The 18,872-nt window shown below is 46.7% G+C and overlaps 1 protein-coding gene across 1 annotated transcript in view; it reads right to left on the bottom strand.

Moving 5' to 3' along the window:
* dph1 (diphthamide biosynthesis 1) overlaps positions 1-18,872 on the bottom strand; it is an 87,621-nt gene that overhangs the window by 62,558 nt on the left and 6,191 nt on the right. Inside the window, exon 3 of the mRNA XM_080844691.1 lies at positions 12,250-12,313. Coding sequence (XP_080700817.1) covers positions 12,250-12,313 — 64 coding nt within the window. The remainder of the gene's footprint in view (positions 1-12,249; positions 12,314-18,872) is intronic.

The following is an 18,872-nucleotide window of genomic DNA, read 5'->3' as shown; positions in this document are numbered from 1 at the left end:
GTCTATAGAGATCTGCTCTAGTCTAATAGAGATCTGCTCTAGTCTATAGAGATCTGCTCTAGTCTAATAGAGATCTGCTCTAGTCTATAGAGATCTGCTCTAGTCTATAGAGATCTGCTCTAGTCTATAGAGATCTGCTCTAGTCTAATAGAGATCTGCTCTAGTCTATAGAGATCTGCTCTAGTCTAATAGAGATCTGCTCTAGTCTATAGAGATCTGCTCTAGTCTAATAGAGACCTGCTCTAGTCTATAGAGATCTGCTCTAGTCTATAGAGATCTGCTCTAGTCTATAGAGATCTGCTCTAGTCTAATAGAGACCTGCTCTAGTCTAATAGAGATATGCTCTAGTCTATAGAGATCTGCTCTAGTCTATAGAGATCTGCTCTAGTCTATAGAGACCTGCTCTAGTCTATAGAGATCTGTGGTCTGCTCTAGTCTATAGAGATCTGCTCTAGTCTATAGAGATCTGCTCTAGTCTATAGAGATCTGCTCTAGTCTATAGAGATCTGCTCTAGTCTATAGAGATCTGCTCTAGTCTATAGAGATCTGCTCTAGTCTATAGAGATCTGCTCTAGTCTATAGAGATCTGTGGTCTGCTCTAGTCTATAGAGATCTGCTCTAGTCTATAGAGATCTGCTCTAGTCTATAGAGATCTGTGGTCTGCTCTAGTCTATAGAGATCTGCTCTAGTCTAATAGAGATCTGCTCTAGTCTAATAGAGATCTGCTCTAGTCTATAGAGATCTGCTCTAGTCTATAGAGATCTGCTCTAGTCTATAGAGATCTGCTCTAGTCTAATAGAGATCTGCTCTAGTCTATATAGATCTGCTCTAGTCTATAGAGATCTGCTCTAGTCTATAGAGATCTGCTCTAGTCTAATAGAGATCTGCTCTAGTCTATAGAGATCTGCTCTAGTCTATAGAGATCTGCTCTAGTCTATAGAGATCTGTGGTCTGCTCTAGTCTATAGAGATCTGTGGTCTGCTCAGTGTCTGACCACTGGAGCGCTGGGAAAATAAAGCAGTGTGTGTGTGTGTGTGTGTATCTGGGTGCATATGTGTAGGGAAGACGAAGACACACACACACACACACACACACACACTCTCTCTCTCTCTCTCTCTCTCTCTCTCTTTCTCTCTCTCTCTCTCAGACAGCTGGCCTGGATGAGTTACCCCATGGGAGACACCAGACAGACAGGTGAGCAGAGTGGGCCTTGAAAGTGCACTGCTGCACCTGTCTTGTGTGTGTGTGTGTGAATGTGTGTGTGTGTGTGTGTGTGTGTGTGTGTGTGTGTGTGTGTGTGTGTGTGTGTGTGTGTGTGTGTGTGTGTGAATGCACTAAATCAGCCTGCACATGCACACACAAACAAACAAACACGCCCTTCCACCTCTGCTCCTTCGCCTCATCTCTCTCTTCTCCTCTCCTCCACCCCTCTCTTCTCCTCTCCTCTCCTTCTCTCTTCTCAAGCCCCATCACATCATTCGGGGCTGTTTGCAGAATCAGGTTAAGCGTGTGAAATATTTATCTGCTGCACCTGCTGCTGATGGCTCATCTCTCATTTCATTAGGCATGGAGAGACCCCCCCCCCCCCCCCGTCCTCCCCAAGCAGAAGACACAAAACTATACCAGAGGGGGCCAGGGGCGGCTTGGAGAGGGGTGGTGGTGGGGGGGGATATTGCCACTTCCTAGGGTACTGTGGCCAAGTCTCCACAGAGAGAAACATTCATTATTTCCTCTTTAAAAAGAATTGAGTTAGAGAGAAGATGGGAGAGAGGGAAAGGAAGGGGGGAAGAGGGGATAGATGGAAGGAGAGGAGCTAAATGAAAATCTGTATCAGGGAAGCGGGAAAAGAAAGACATGATGGAGAGGAAGGGGCCACAAATAAAGGTGACGGCAATTGTAAAATAAAAGGAGAGAGAGAGCGCGAGAGAGAGAGCGCGAGAGAGAGAGCGCGAGAGCGAACGAGAGAGAGAGAGAGGGAGAGGGAGAGAGAGAGAGAGAGAGAGCGAGACAGAGAGAGAGACAGAGACAGACACTGGCATGGTGAGTGAACCAGATGAGCCCCCTCCTCTGGGCTCGGTGTTATTAACAAACCAGATATCTGTAATCTCCTTTTCACACACAGAGCACAGAAAAAAAATAAACATCCCTGACAAAACACTCCTTTCCCCACCCCACCCAACAAAAACACACAACTAATCTACATGGTGAGGGCACGGGGCTTGAAGATCAAATGCTCCCCGGCTTCATTTTCTCCCTTATGCTAGCTATGGTTTCTGTACATTCCACTTCAGACAGCAGAGAACATCTTTGCCTGAGGTATACAAGGAGTCAGATCAACTGAAATGTCCTTGACTCATTCTTGAGGCCAGGCCTGGAAACATATGTGCTTGGATCTCCGCTGGTCTAGAATACATTTTCACTTCTTCGTGACTCAGTCTCGACACCGACCCGGTCTTGTTCCTGAATTAAAGGTGTCTCAACTCTGATGTCAATAGTCGCACAGAGGTGGTACCACTGCGCAAACCTCACGCAGCACAGCCTACGAGTCGCAGACAGATGTTCCTGTAATGCCACTAGATAATCCTTTAACTCCCCTCCCGAAAGCAAGATCATTACTCTTATTTGGGCTGGTGGCTTTCATCTGTTTGTCCCTGGCATTGGCACAGGCCCCGTGGCCCCTAGCATTATGTAAGTGGATCTGTTTCACCGTCGAGATTTTTTGTGGTTTATTTTTGTTGAGGGAACTGGAATCGTTTGGCAGAATGGTGGGGACACGACCCTGTGTAGAGATGACGAAGCAGTCCCAACAGCGGTGAGGATCAACAAGCTCTGGTTTATTTAGGTGGCATCCAAAAACAATCACATGTTGGATCAGTAAACAGAGATCGACTCTGGCTCACACGGCTGAGACTGCTGGATGGAGTGGCTGGAGGGGCAGGGAGTGAGATTCGGAGAAGGCTGAACGGAGAATGGACGTCAGAGCTTATGTCAAGACAAGAGGGAGATGCTTGGGATACAGACACGCGTACACGCACAAGCACACGCACACGCACACGCACACAGCATTACTCTGTGCCCAGATGTGACTGTATACGGTGGGGAAGGATGTTTTGACTACAGGGCAACAAATCTTTTCATGACTCAATCTCAAAGAAAGAGATGGTGTAACTGCTTTGTTGGTGGCTGAAAAAGTAACAACATGGGTCTGTAGACCAGGAACAGTTAAGCAGACTTGGAGTAGAAGAGAGCAGGCTCAGGTCTATGATTCAGATTCATGTGTGTTTTCCTCAATACATGCACAAAAAAACATAAAACATGGCTTCTTGTGATGAAACCACTGACAGCACACAGACAAATCTCCAGCCCATCTCTATCATAAGACAGGGAATCTTTCTGTCCACATACTCTATTTACTGGGTGCTTTCACTGTTGAAAGAATCATTATTTTAACAATCAACTGGTTCACTCACAATGCATGTTGATGCTCTCTTCTCTTCTCCCACTCCATTATTATTTCCTATCATTATCAGCTATTTTAGTTTTTCAAATGCATTAGGTCTTCCTCCACCATTATTTTAACGGCTGGTTCTCTCTTTCTGGAAGCGTTCCGCCCCTCACCTCGACACTCCATCCATCTCACCCCCCAAATCCCTTCCTCACGAGCACAAGGAGAGTGATTAACCTCAAGCCTGGGCACTGGGAACGTGAAGAGAGATTGATTAGTGCGCACGCCTCCCCCGGAGTATCAGAAGGAAACACTGCAGGTTTCCCCAAATGCATGAGAAAAACTCCCCCAAAAGAACAACGAACCTGCGCCTTCATCGAGTACTTTCCACACACAGGCCTGATTTCCAGCCATACAAGAGCCCCCCCCCCCACCTCCCTAAAGAAAGAAAGTGTGCTGCTCTGCGCTTGTAGCTTTTAACTTCTAGCTTCATAATTCTCAGGACATTTTGAATAGCACACTGGCTGATCCTTTCATAGCTGTACCGGTCCGTGGTTCAAACGCAGTAATAATGAAATTTCACCCTTATTAGACGAGCCGGTCTGGCGCAGGGGTGGGGGTGGTGGGGGAATGGGCAGTGTCAACAGGACTGCAAAAGGATACAAAACCTCCGCCTCCGTGCAATCACACAGCGCCCCAGTGAAAGTGTGAGCAGGCATATTACTACACAGCATATTACGGCAATTATGAGCAGCCCCACACTGATACGGCCTGGCTACGAAGACACCGTTGACCTTGAAGACAGACCCCAGCTGTCTAGGCTATAAGCCAGTGCGCGGCAGCCTCGTCATTTCTTATCGCCACTAATGCCTTCTGCCAGGCAGAGAAGCAGACTATACTGATTTTTCTTCTCCATATATATGGCTGCATCAATAAGCAGCATTCCGCTCGGAGACACAACACAAATGAATTCGCCATGGAGGGGAGCTTCCAGTAGCTGGTGGCCTGAATGCCTCACTGTTCGCCCTGATTGTTCGCTTTTTGGGGTGGTTTAATAGCTGATGCATGAAGAGCATTATATACACTATTTTGACAGTGTTGAGATTAAAAGCGTACATTTCCCTTCCACCAGTAGAAGAAGCGTGGTGCATTTCGGAGTTGTTCAAGGCGTCTTCCTGCCATGGAGCTGCTACCACAGATGGGTCTTTATTTAGAAGGGAGAGCTTCGGGTTGAGATATACAACACCCAGCTGCACATCAGAGGTTGACATCCCTCTGGGGGGGGGGGGGGGGGGGTGTGTGTGTGTGTGGTGGTAGCAAGCTGGAAGGGGGCAACAGGTGTGTGATGCTTGCCTTTACACCTCAGGGTGTCACTTCTCAGCATCATTTTCAAAAGACAAACCCACTCAAAATAGACGCACACCTTTGGCCCTCAAGACTCCTGCCCACTCTCTCTGCAGTCCCGGCTGTCTGTCGATTTACTGAGCTGCCTCGGAGCCGCCATCTTAATCTCTCTGGTTAAGGACGGGTTACAATATGTCTAGGAATTGTATTGAAATTGTGTCTTTTCAATAGAACAACTCACCATGGTTTTCTAATCAGCTAATCTAAAACATACCTTTTATGGACTCCAGTGAGAATTTCACTCCACTTACACTCAAATAGTGATTCATTACTAGCTCTGCATTAGTTAGCTGTGCACTCAACATGTATCACAGGTAAGGTGTTGCGCCAGTGAATTGGTTTGCACTTCAAAGCTTCCGAGCTCCGGCAGCCTCCTCTCCTCTCCTCTCCTCTCCCCATCTCCTCAGAGCAGACCTCAGCACCAATGCCCTGCTACCCCACAGCCCGGTTGGCATGGACACGGCGCGGTGCGGGGCGAAGCAGGTGGGTTGAGTGGAATGGTGGTACAGCTCGTTAGTCAGAAAGCCTGGCAGTGCCGGTGCCTGGATCCCCATGACTCCATGAACCCCAAAACCCGGCCTGGCCATGTGTGTGTGTGTGTGTGTGCGTGTGTGTGAGAGCGCTTCTTATACAAGAGTGCAGACAGGAGGCAGAAGGCGAAACGAGAGACACAGGCACACTATCACACCCAGACTCCCACTACCTACAGCTCAGCTGTGCAGTGTGAGAGGGGAAGCACCCGCTCTGACATTTACTCCAGCTGGGCCATGGGCCACCACAGACGGAAACTAATCTGGCCAGCACCAAAGAAACACCACAATACCAGCACCAGAGAAACACTAGAACACCAGCACCAGAGAAACACCACAATACCAGCACCAGAGAAACACCACAATACCAGCACCAGAGAAACACCACAATACCAGCACCAGAGAAACACCACAATACCAGCACCAGAGAAACACCACAATACCAGCACCAGAGAAACACCACAATACCAGCACCAGAGAAACACTAGAACACCAGCACCAGAGAAACACCACAATACCAGCACCAGAGAAACACCACAATACCAGCACCAGAGAAACACCACAATACCAGCACCAGAGAAACACTAGAACACCAGCACAACACCACAATACCAGCACCAGAGAAACACTAGAACACCAGCACCAGAGAAACACCACAATACCAGCACCAGAGAAACACTAGAACACCAGCACCAGAGAAACACTAGAACACCAGCACCAGAGAAACACTAGAACACCAGCACCAGAGAAACACTAGAACACCAGCACCAGAGAAACACTAGAACACCAGCACCAGAGAAACACTAGAACACCAGCACCAGAGAAACACTAGAACACCAGCACCAGAGAAACGGGGCTCAAACAGACGCCGGGGTGACAAAGTATCTGAGTGTGAGCGCAAGTGTATGAGTGTGTGTGTGTGTGTGTGTGTATGTGTGTGTGAGCGCGAGTGAATGAGTGTGTGTGTGTGTGTGTGTGTGAAGTCAGCTCTGAGACATCACTGGGCTCAGTCCATCATCGCAGAACTCAATGGAGTCATTCAGAACATGTACTCTGATTTACCCACAGTGCTATTTGAGCCAGCAGATGACAAATCCAATCTCACCGACACGACACACTAAGGCTGCGGTCATAGTTTTATTTATAGCAATTCTGTTTCTACCGGCCTAATTAAGTGCATTTCAAAAATGGGGGGTGGGGGGTTTAATGTCTGCCTTGCGTGCATTTTTAATCTGAGGGAAAATAAGGAGGAGCACCGACGGCTCATTTATATTCTCAGTCACGCTTTTATCTGAGCGGCCATTATCTGTTTGCCAAAATGCTGAGCGACAGGGGCCAGTGTGGGTTACCTCCCCTTCATCTCGCTCAGGGATTTCAACATCGACGCTTAAGTTGTCCTGCCTGTACCAACATCCAAGTGGAACAAAATCAGTACATATGTTTTTTTTTGTTTTGTTTAAATGGACAAAAAGATAAATAAATAAATAAATAACTAAATACATACATAAATAAATAAATAAATACACAGCTACCACTGCATCAAAGCCAATGAGACATATGGCGCATTGTCAAAAAGTACCTCACTGTGGGTTCTTGTTTACAAAGGGAGAGTATTGGATTCATGCTGTAACTGTGTTTTGTTTGTTGTAATATACAACAGCAAGAAGTGAGAATGCATCAGAATAGACATTTCTCAACTAATATCAAAACTACTCCAGACATCAATACTAATCAGCCTTTAGAGACTGACGGGGAACTTACCAATTATGTAGTCATCAAAGACTAGGCACAAAGAATGACTTCAGACAATGTGTGTGTATGAAAACGTCAATCCAGGTAGATATTAGGCTGCAGTAAATCTGGGTGTGATGGCACTTGTAGGCTGGAGACTTGAAGTATGCATAACACAGAGCGAGGTACAGTTTGTTCATTGGATTTGCAGGAGTCATGACCAGCTGTGTCCTAGTTTGACCTTATTGTCTTTGTGTAGGTGTTCATACATCTGTGTGCAGGTGAACATGAAACCATACCCATGGCAGCACCTGTTAGTTGGTTCTCGTGTGTGCTAACAATATTAACGGAAGTTGTTTGTTGTGTGCATAGAGACAGTGGGCTGTAATTTCATTGACGGGCGTCGAGCAAAGTCAGTTGCGCATGAACTAAAGCTATTGTGTGGTGGGTGGGAGCGTTGTGTTAATCCATCCATGTTTGTGCTTAGGATCTTGCTAATGGCAGTAAATTAGCTAAATTATTTTGCCAAGCGATTAAATTAGCTTTAGTTCATGCGTGGCTCTGTTTGCTCGTTGCCAGTTGCCTATCTATGATACTGGGCCCCAATGTGTGTCTGTGCACAGTGCACATATAGTATATAGACGGGTGTGTGTGTGTCTGCACATATAGTATAAAGAAGGGTGTGTGTGTGTGTGTGTGCACATATAGTATATAGAAGGATGTGTGTGTGTGTGTGTGTGTGTGTGTGTGTGCACATATAGTATATAAAAGGGTGCGTGTGTGTGTGCACATATAGTGTATAAAAGGGTGTGTCTACACATGTAGTATATAGAAGGGTGTGTGTGTGCACATTAAGTATATAGAAGGGTGTGTGTGTGTGTGCACATTAAGTATATAGAAGGGTGTGTGTGTGTGTGTGTGTGTGTGTGTGCACATTAAGTATATAGAAGGGTGTGTGTGTGTGTGTGTGTGTGTGCACATTAAGTATATAGAAGGGTGTGTGTGTGTGTGTGTGTGTGTGTGTGTGTGTGTGCACATTAAGTATATAGAAGGGTGTGTGTGTGTGTGTGTGTGCACATTAAGTATATAGAAGGGTGTGTGTGTGTGTGTGTGCACATTAAGTATATAGAAGGGTGTGTGTGTGTGTGTGCACACGTAGTATATAGAAGGGTGTGTGTGTGTCTGTGCACATATAGAAAGGTGTGTGTGTGTGTGTGTATCCTTTTGTGTGTACAGTGGGTGTGAGTCTGTCATTTACATTAAGTCATTTAGCAGATGTTTTTAACCAAAGTGATGTACAAAGGAGGAACAATCAAGCTACGAGCAATAGGGGCCTAGTATAACAATAAATACTACTTGTCAGCTGGAGAGACTGTACAAGCATAAGTGAGATTGAGTCTATCTGTGTGTGTGTATGCGTCTCCCCGCACCATGTGTACGTGTGTGTGTACGTGTGTGTATGCATGTGTGTGCATGTGTGTGTCTGTGTGTGTGTTAGTGTGTGTGTGTGTGTGTGTGACTGCAAGTGCGTATCAGCGCTCTTATTAACCATGGCTCAGCTGTAATTTGGAGCAGCTTGCTCTCATTAGAGATTAAACACTCATCCTCCTCAATCGCCTTACACTCTGGCCAGCTTACGGTCTCCTGATACAGATAGGCATCGGCAGGCAGTGGCCATTTCAGCGATAGCTAGCGCAATGGAAAGAGCCTGAACAGACAGCCCACACTGCAATCTGCCAATGAGGCTCTGATGACAAGAGAAAAAACACAGCTGGAGGTGACTGGAGGTCAAACAAGTAATAATGGTGACAACCATCCAATACACACACACACACACACAGAAAATCGCTAGCATAATCCTCCATTTCATTTGATGGCATGCTGAACTGGACTGTGGATTGGTACGGTCACCAGCAGCTTCAAACACACACACACACACACACACACACACACACACACACACACACACACACACACACACACACACACACACACACGAGAGGCTGATCCGGGAACGTCCCTGAATGACCTGTGTGTTTGTGTTCAGTGTGTGGCGCAGTGGCAGGCCGGCACCTTGGCTCTCCACTGCTGTGTCTCATATGTTCCGGGGCAGGCTTCATTATGTTCTCCTCGGGGCTCTTGAACATCCTCGGCCCCTCTCTTCCAAGGAACCAGAAGGGCTCCATGGAGGGAGGGGGGGGGGGGGGAGAAGACGGGGAGAGGCTGGACGGAAGGAGGTGGGTGTGGGGAGAGAGCATCTGGAGGCAGAGGAGGTGATGGAGGAGGGGGGTAGGAGGGCACGAGTTAAAAAGTGAGAGTTAGATAGAGGTGTGGAGGTGTCATGGGGGATAGGGGCTTGAGGAAAGCAATTAGCGCTCTATAATTGCTCTCATTACAGCAGAGGGATGCGTTAAAGGAAGGAGAGGGGTGGGGGGTGGTGAATAGACGCGCCCGTGTTGTGCTGATTGGAGGACACGGGGTGAGGGGGGGGGGGGTTGGGGGGGGTTGGGGGGGTCCTGAGTGGAGGAGAAGAGAGTGGTGTCTCTCTGGCTGATAGTGGTAATGCATGCCGATAAGAACGGGGCCCTATCGCTCACTGCTGTGTGTGCCTGTCACCAAACACACTCGCAGCCGGAGAGAGGGACTGAAATAGAGGGAGGGAGAGGGAAGGAGTGAGAGAAAGAGATGCAGAGATTATGGAGGGGGGTGAGGGAGGTACCGCAGGGGTATTTAAAGAGGGAGCTGAGGAATAGGGCAAAAGATGAATGGGTCACCGCAGACAGGTGAAAGAGAAAAGAGAGCGGAGGAAAAACGAGAGGAGGATAAAGATGGAGCGAGAGTTTTCCCTGAACCCTTTACATCTATTGACCTCCCAGAACTGACCTCCCTGAACTCCTAATCAATATCCTCAACATGCCTATTAGACCCTATCCTCACAAACCTTCTTAATATCACACTGCCTCTAACTGATTAGACTTTACTTGGAATAATAAATGAAAAATACTAGAAAAAGTTCCAATTTCAGTTTTTTACACAGAAAACAGCCTCCAAGAAGTGTCCTAACCAGGCTTCAGAGCCCACTGCAGCACTGTCACAGCCAGTCAATGCTATTAATGACCTACTTATTGCATTTGATAATGGATGTGTTTTGCTAATAGTCCTTCTTGATCTTAGAGCTTCCTTTAACACTATACACCATCATATACTAGTAGACTAGAGAGCCTTGAGCACCGTGTAGGTATTCCCTTATGAACCATGTATTATATGTAGTCTTCATTACTCCCCACAGGTGAAGTGTCATCAGAGGTATAAGCTTAGGCTGCCAAGGACCTTTCATACATTATGCCAAACAGCCTTCTTCCTGTGCCATCTCCATGTCTACTGTAACAGGCCATGTTTAATCTATGTACTAACTTGCCTCTATTCCCTCTCCCTATAGTAGGACTGAGGGCTGTAACCTTTGTTCTCCACCTTTATAACTTACTATTTAGGTTTACAAGACAGTCTATAAGAATGCTTAATTCCACTCGTTATGTCGTCTTTCTTACTCTCTCACTTTAGACTCTCCACTGCAAGGTGTTGGGCTCTGTAAAGCGCTTTGTGACAATGTCTATTGTTGATGGTGCTATATAAATGAATAAAACTGAATTGATATTACAGACACTATCAAGAGTGGTGGAGTGAGAGTTAGAGACACACTGTGAGCAAGAGAGAGAGAGAGGCACTACGGAGGGAAATTAAGGAAAATAGAAAAAGAGCAGAAAACAGAGACAGGAAGACGGGAGGTGGCGGGAGACGTGCCGTGCTGTCGGGAGCTGCCACGCCGTGTCAGGGCCCAGCCGAGCGTGCAGGACAGCAGCGGCCCCAGCACCAGCACCAGCCAGGCCTGACGACTGCCTCACTCACTGGGGGAGAGGATGAGGGGTGGAGGGGGTGTGGGTGGAGGGGGACCTGTGGAGCACTGGGGCCTCCAGACGGCGAAAGCGACACGCCGCTGACCCAGTTAGCACAGCACAGGTAGCCATAATCACAAATGTGCTTACACTGCAGAAGAAGAGGGGTAGAGCCTTCAAAAAAAACAGGAGAGCCGCAGAGAGAGAGAGAAAGACAGAGGGAGAGAGAGACTGTGAGGAGTAAGTGAGAGAGGTACAGAGCGAGAGAGGTATGAAATGTAGAGAAAGAGGAAGAGAGAAATGGCGTGATTTATGAGGAGAGAGGATACAAAAGCGAGAGAAAACAAAAGGGGAGTGAGGAGTGTCCTTTAAGACGCTCACCTACATAGAGCCTCAGTTCTACCCAGTCCCCCCCCCCCCCCCACACACACACACACACACACACACACACACACACACACACACACACACACACACACACGGTGCAGTCTTATGCATCCATCCAATGTGTTAAATTAGAACGAGCGCTGAACAGGCCGGGTGAGTGGGGAAGGAATGAGTAGCACAGCGTGCGTCATTACAGCCGGCGCCATGCTGTCATGTGCCACTCAGAGTGTGTGTGTGTGTGTGTGTGTGCGCGTGTGTGAGAGAGCAAGAGAGAGGGTATGTTTGCCTGCAATAAGGCTCAGGCAGACAGCAACAAAATGCAATTAAGAAGAATAATGGTATTTGCCCTCTTCCAGTGGGCTACACATGGGCCGCTGATAGCCGGCGTGTGTGCGTTAGTGATCGCGTGTCATTTTTCAGCAGGGCCTGCGGTTATGAGGCGGGGTGTGGACCAGCGATAAGGTTTATGCATATAATGAGCGCACTGCACTCCTCCCCTCTCCAAACCCACACACACACACACACACACACACACACACACACACACACACACACACACACACACACACACACACCGCTCCAACAATCTGACTGACTCGCTGACACTCGCTGGGGCTTGACTTTGCCAAGGACACCTCAGCCAGGCCTGACTCTCACATTCAAATCAGTCCAAGCAACTTGGCCATGACGACAAATGCTCACCATCTTTCTTGTTTGAACAGTTGTGTGTGAGCGTGTGTACATCGGAGTGTCTGGGTAAACTTACGTGTGTGTGTGTGGTGTTGTTAGGGTTTTTTTTTAGCTCATATAATCAATACTGTTCCTGTTTGACAAGTTGTTTCTGTAAGTAATCCCATACCTTTCAATGATGTCGGCGATCACACAGGCAAACATCTGAAGTCCTTCTGGCAACTGCAGGGCCACTGCAAGACGAGAGAGAGAGAGAGAGAGAGAGAGAGAGAGAGAGAGAGAGAGGGAGAGAACACATCAGTCTGACCAGCGCTTGATTGACCGGCCCTGTGATGGACAGCTCTGCACTATTTTAATACACCTGCCAGACAGGGTGAGCAAAAGCTGGCAGCTTAGTGGTTTAACGCTACGTTTGATATTTATTTTACACCTTCGAGCACCTGAAAGGATAGGAGATGCAGACAGCACGTACACAGAAAGTGCTGTGCACAAAACATATAGGACAACTTGACTTATCAAACAAATTGAAAAGGCAGTACAATAGAATCCATTTCTCTCTTTTTTTGGCTCAGTGCCATTGTGGGCGATGGCCCTAAAACCCATCTGTAGGTGTGTGTATGGCGTCACGGTTTCAATATATGTTGTTACATCTTCCCCCCCAATCCCCTCATTCATTTCCCATCCGCGGCATCACCGCAGGCCAGGGGATGGTTTCAAGGAGCCACTCACTCTAAGACAATGAGGACCGACATACCACTCTTCATTTTCCCCAGCCCCACAAAAGACCAAGGTCACTCCAGGAGAGTGGATCGTGTGACAGAAGCGGTTGCGAAAACAAACGACAGCAGAGGAAAGGAGGAGAAGAATGGAGACTGATCATCGGGGTGTTTTTCCAGGGCAGCGATGTGCTATGGCAGCAGGGACAGCTGATCAATCAGAAGCTTTCTAATGAAAACAATGACTCAAAGCCCAGACCACACTACACAACAGGAGGCTGTTCAAACTAAAAAAATAAAAACCATACAAACAGAAACACATACCATTAAAAAATACACACAAACATACACACACACACACACACACAGGCCTACAATGGAAAACTGAAGTTGGAAGGGGAAACAAGCTTTTGTCAATGGGGGCGTAAGCAGCGGTTTAAACGACGCCATTTTCTCTTGGTGGCGAACGCAGAGGAGCATGCTTTTCATTTCGCATTTCGATCAGATACAGGGGGATACAATGATTATCTCTGTCGACGACTTTGGTGAAACACCTCGACTGACACCAGAGGATGAGATGCAGAGGCGAGAACAGCAACAACAACAAGGCAGGAAAGAGGAGTGCAAGTGTGGACATATCGCACAAATCTCACAGTGTGTAATGGCTCCAGTCTCGAGAGAGAGAGTTCGTCCAGAGACAAACCCCCGCCACAGAGCAACTCACACACACCGACCCAGGGAGGCACTTCACAAGGAAACGACATGCCTGTCAAGTTACAAAATAACCTGTGCCATCACGGAGATGAATATCAAATGCATCCACGTGTTCGACAAAGAGGCGGCAATCTGTCGGACGAGCAAAAAGTCGCAGAGCTCACAGCGATGCTCGGCAAATGTTAACAAACTGTTGTAATTTCATTTTATGAAAACAATACCAATGGATTCACAGGCAAACATCATTAGTTTCATAGTGTATCAGTTTATTGTTTGAATAAGGAGAAACGCAAGGCATTGAGCGTGTGTGTGCGCGTTTGTATGTGTGCATACTACACATGGATCCGCATCAATCTCATGGCAAAATTCGAGGAGCTGTCGTCTTGGAAACAGACTGATGGCCTAATTGCTGGCACAGCTACTTGCCATGAAGGGTGGTGATTGAAACACATTATGAATAACAGACAGTCATTGCAATCATCTTCTAATAGAAATACAGAGTAGACTGTAATGTTTCAGTAAGAGGACGCAAAGCTTGAGAAGAAGGCCATAAACCGTAGCTGCTTTCCTTGTCACATTCAATCCTTGTTTCATAGGATTCAAGATTAAGATAGCCATGTACTTGAAACTTAATTAAAAAACTCCAATGTAAGTACTACAACATTAGGAAAGTAATGTGAATGTTTGCAACGACTACTGGCTGAACTTCTTAACAATGTTCCCTGTCTCTGGGTATTTACCAGTGTATTTACCTACTTACTTTTGACAAAAAAACAGAAGTCAAAGACCACACAGAAACTCCTGTATTTTTCTGTGTGGCTTGGCTACTGAAACCTAAGTGAGCCTGGGTTTGGTGGAGCTGGAATTCCTCCTAACTGCAGAATGGGGGCCCCATTTATTAACTGCATGGCCCAGCTAAATAGGCAGCAGCTGGGAGGACTAGGCAATAAAGCATTAGAGAAAACAAGCAATCAGTCCCGGGCTGGGAAGGAAGTTAAAGGGTGGCCATGAGGAAGTGATGGATGGGGAGGAGGTAAGGTATGCGATGGGGAAGTGTGTGTGTACGTCCGTCCGTGCTTGGAAGTGTGTGTGTGTGTGTGTGTGTGTGTGTGAGCATCTTTCTCTCATGAACACTAAAGGATTGGCCTCCTCTTGTGCAGACAGACACAGACAGGTCATTAGCTGGGAAAGGGCGAGTTTATTAACAGTAAAAGGTTACTGAGCTCACCGGAGCCTTGGCTGACAAATCGCTCCATCCATCCATCCAGTGGGTGAACGACAAGCTCCTGGAGTAAAGAGCAGGCTGGCCTCTGAGCACACACACATTTGTAAGCCGTGAGAGCAGAAATGTCATAAGAGCACAAATGAATGCCAATGCTTCGGATTATCTGTGAGATGAGGTGGATGTGTGTGAACAGGCCGGAACTCGAACACATCTAGACACACACACACACACACACACACACACACACACACACACACATCATGGCTTCAGAGAGATGTATATAAGTCTCTCTCCATTTAAAGCACACATGGTCAAGACTAATGCGCTGTCCTTGTTGGGTCAGAGCAAGGGTGAGCTGTGAGCACTGATCAGTTTCACAAACTCACTCTGGAAAGGTAATAGGCGGCTTATTTTTGTCCATCGCTGCTAAAGTTGAAATTAACCATTATTATTCCATTTATTCTGATGATTAAACTCAAATTTGGATGCACTTTCCACAGTGTGCGTGTATTTCAAAGAGCAGAGAGCCTCTGAGATCGAAGGTATTAAAAGTGCTAGTAAGGCTATTGATAAGGTAACACTTTGCATGTAAAGGTTCTGGACAAGAAGCCATGCATGATTCATTCAATAACTATGCCATGGTTTAGCAAACCCGTCAGTAGCCGGTGAGGATTATACTAGGGACTTTACGGTCTCTGGACTACTAATACCATGCAATTCATTTCAGTGAAAACAGTTGTCCACTGTGACAGTCTGTGTGTCACTGATCTTTTGTGTTGTCGTTCACATCCAAAGATGTTGGATGGAAATAAACAGCATGCTGATACTCTTTCACCTCCATACGTGACGGAATAGTGGAAAAATATTTGGGCTATGAGGTACCCTTTCATAGCCGATTTCACATTTCCAATCTACAATTCTTATCCATTACACTTTTTTGTCAAGTTTAACGAATGCTTGCTGTGGTCCTCTAGCTGCCTGTACTGTGTGTGTGCCTCCCAAACAAGGTCCAGTGTTCTTCCAGTCCTGGCTCTGTAAATGGGAAACAAACATACAAACTAAGCTAGATTTTGAAAGAACACAACCGAATAAATAATGCCAGCCCCTTCCTTCAGGCCTCCTTCCAAAACCACTCCTCCAGGACACATGAGCGCGCACCCCCAGACTACTGCTGGAGGACAAGTCCTCACAGCTGTCAATATAGGCATTTCCCAATAGTAATATGCTTTGAAAATTAGATTTTTAGATTAGATTAGATTAGATTAAACTTTATTTTCATTGTACAGAGTACAGGTACTGTGACAACGAAATGCAGTTTAGCATCTAACCAGAAGTGCAAAATAGCAATACAAGTGCAGGGTATGTGCATATGTAAAGTGGAATAATTTAATAAATAAGATATATACAGTAGGAGTTGGGTATGAAAAATGAACAGAATTGGGACTAGCAGCAATTGAGGTAGGAAGTGTAGATAGATGTGGAATATATAAATGTGAAATATATAAAGTGCAGGTGTAAGTATTAGTGGTGGTAATAAGTAAAAAGAAGTGAATGAGGTATTATTAATATAATGATTAGTAAGTGGTGTAAGTACGGTTAGTACAGTAAAACAGTAAAAAAAAAAAGTATTCTCAGTACAGGTAATACTGTTAAGAGTTGGGTAAACAGTAAAGTGTGATAAAAAAAGACATTCTTGTGCAAATGTTCAATGTGCAAATGTTCAGTGGTTGGAACTTGTGTGGCAGTCAAGCCAGGGTGGGGGTGGGGGTGGGGGTGGGGGGGGGGGGAGTACAGAGCAAATGATTAGTGGCTGGAGAAGGTGTGTGGCAGTCAGCCAGGGGGGAAGTGGGAGGTACAGTCTCAGGGGTGGGGGGGGGGCTATCCCCGTGGAGCAGAGTTCAGTAGGGTGACAGCCACAGGGATGAAGCTGTTCTTGAGCCTGCTCGTACGGGAACGGAGGACCCTGTAGCGCCTCCTAGAGGGAAGGAGAGCAAACAGTCTGTGGCTGGGGTGTGAGCTGTCCTTGGTGATGCTGCGCGCCCTCCGCAGACATCTCTTGCTCTGGACAGCCTCAATGGTGGGAAGAGTGGAACCGGTGATGCGTTGGGCAGTTTTCACCACCCTCTGCAGTCTTTTATGGTCAGCGACAGAGCAGCTGCTATACCATGTTGAGATGCAGTTTGTGAGAATGCTCTCAATGGTACAGCGGTAGAAATTCTCCAAAATCTGAGGAGACAGATGGGCCTTCTTCAGTCTCCTCAGGAAAAAGAGACGCTGGTGTGCCTTCTTAACTATTGATGAGGTGTTAAGGGTCCAAGAGAGGTCCTCAGAGATGTGGACACCCAGGAACTTGAAGCTGGCAACACGCTCAACCTCCATCCCGTTGATATGGATGGGGGTGTGTGCGCCATCTTTCTTCCTGAAGTCCACAATAAGCTCTTTGGTCTTCATGGTGTTGAGGGCCAGGTTGTTGTCAGCGCACCACAGCGCCAGTTGCTGGACCTCTTTTCTGTAGGCCGACTCATCGTTGTCGCTGATGAGGCCAATCACCGTTGTATCGTCTGCAAACTTGACAATGGTGTTAGAACCATGTACAGGTATGCAGTCGTGGGTGAAGAGGGAGTAGAGAAGAGGACTTAGCACGCAGCCCTGTGGCACGCCTGTGTTCAGGGTGAGGGTTGAGGAGGTGTGGTTCTCTAACCTAACAGACTGGGGTCTGTTGGTTAGAAAGTCCAGTAACCAGTTACAGAGGGAAGGGTTGATACCCAGGTGACTGAGTTTCATGATCAGTTTGGAGGGGATGACAGTGTTGAAGGCTGAACTGAAGTCAATGAACAGCATCCTCACATAGCTGTTGTTATTGTCCAGGTGAGAAAGGGCGGAGTGTAATGCCGTGGAGATGGCATCCTCCGTACTCCTATTCTTACGGTAGACGAATTGGAAGGGGTCCAGTGTGGGTGGTAAGCAGCTTTTGAGGTGAGCCAGGACCATCCTCTCGAAGCATTTCATGATGGTGGGGGTCAGTGCAACAGGGCGGAAGTCATTTAGGCTCACTGCAGTGGAGTGTTTTGGCACCGGCACGACGGAGGTATTTTTAAAGCACGCGGGGACAGTAGCTTGGGCCAGAGACCGGTTGAATATGTCAGTCAAGACCTCAGCTATAGCTGCCCAGCACAATTGAGATTGATGCAGTAACGTATTGCTGACAACAGTTGGCTGTGGCAACATTAGATATCAAGCAAAGCTTAGCTATACTACACAGCCAAAGTTTTTGTGAATGTTCATTTTGAAGTTTCAGCATATTTCACCCACAATGTTTGATGGAAAATCAGCTGAATACTAGCCTGACGATGTCATACTCATAATTCTAGTCAGAATATGAGTCTGATACTGAACTATTGGGCTGTGATTATGGGGCGTGTTTCAACGAACCAGGGGGAAAAAATGCCTCTTCGCTCAATTGGATACCTAGAACCAATCAGAGCAACGTAGTATGACCATCTGATACATTAAAACTTTAACCTGATCCAGTAGGAAGGACGGCAAAAACATCTTTTCGATAGACAAATGCCTTGATCGCGTTTCTCTGTTCCTCTTTTAAAATTAATACGCTGTCAATATCTGTTGAGATATGCCTGCTCACGTTACTAATTAGCGACAAGGCTATAGCTAGCTACAGTGTATTTTAATGGATTTTTGGTGTAGCGTTAGCAATGACCTAACAATAATGGTCTAGAGCGCTTCAGTTAAGACATACAATCCTCGGCAACATTCGTGTTGCACATATACAACTAACCGAGTCAATGTAGACATAAAAAAGTCGTGTAGATAGCATAATTTACATAAAATATGTCCCACTTACAAGCCGGATACACTGCTATCTTTTGGAGGATTTCGAATTTACCACTTGATAATCTGTCCATCATCGTATAAAGCCCGCCCTGACAATTTGATTGGTCCGGCTTTATCTGTCTGATGAAACTCTCTCCCAACTAGCTCAGAGCCAGACCAAATCTCCCTGACCAACATTTTTGTGGGCGGGGTTTGGGCTGGTATCCAGGCTACTGAAGTACCCTCCTAGCCACCTGTTACATTGATGACCCATTGGACCCAAGAAAAGCACATCCTCTAGTCAAA

The sequence above is a fragment of the Sprattus sprattus genome (genome assembly GCF_963457725.1).
Source record: "Sprattus sprattus genome assembly, chromosome: 9".
Lineage (NCBI taxonomy): Eukaryota > Metazoa > Chordata > Actinopteri > Clupeiformes > Clupeidae > Sprattus > Sprattus sprattus.
This window is presented reverse-complemented; position numbering and strand designations above follow the sequence as displayed.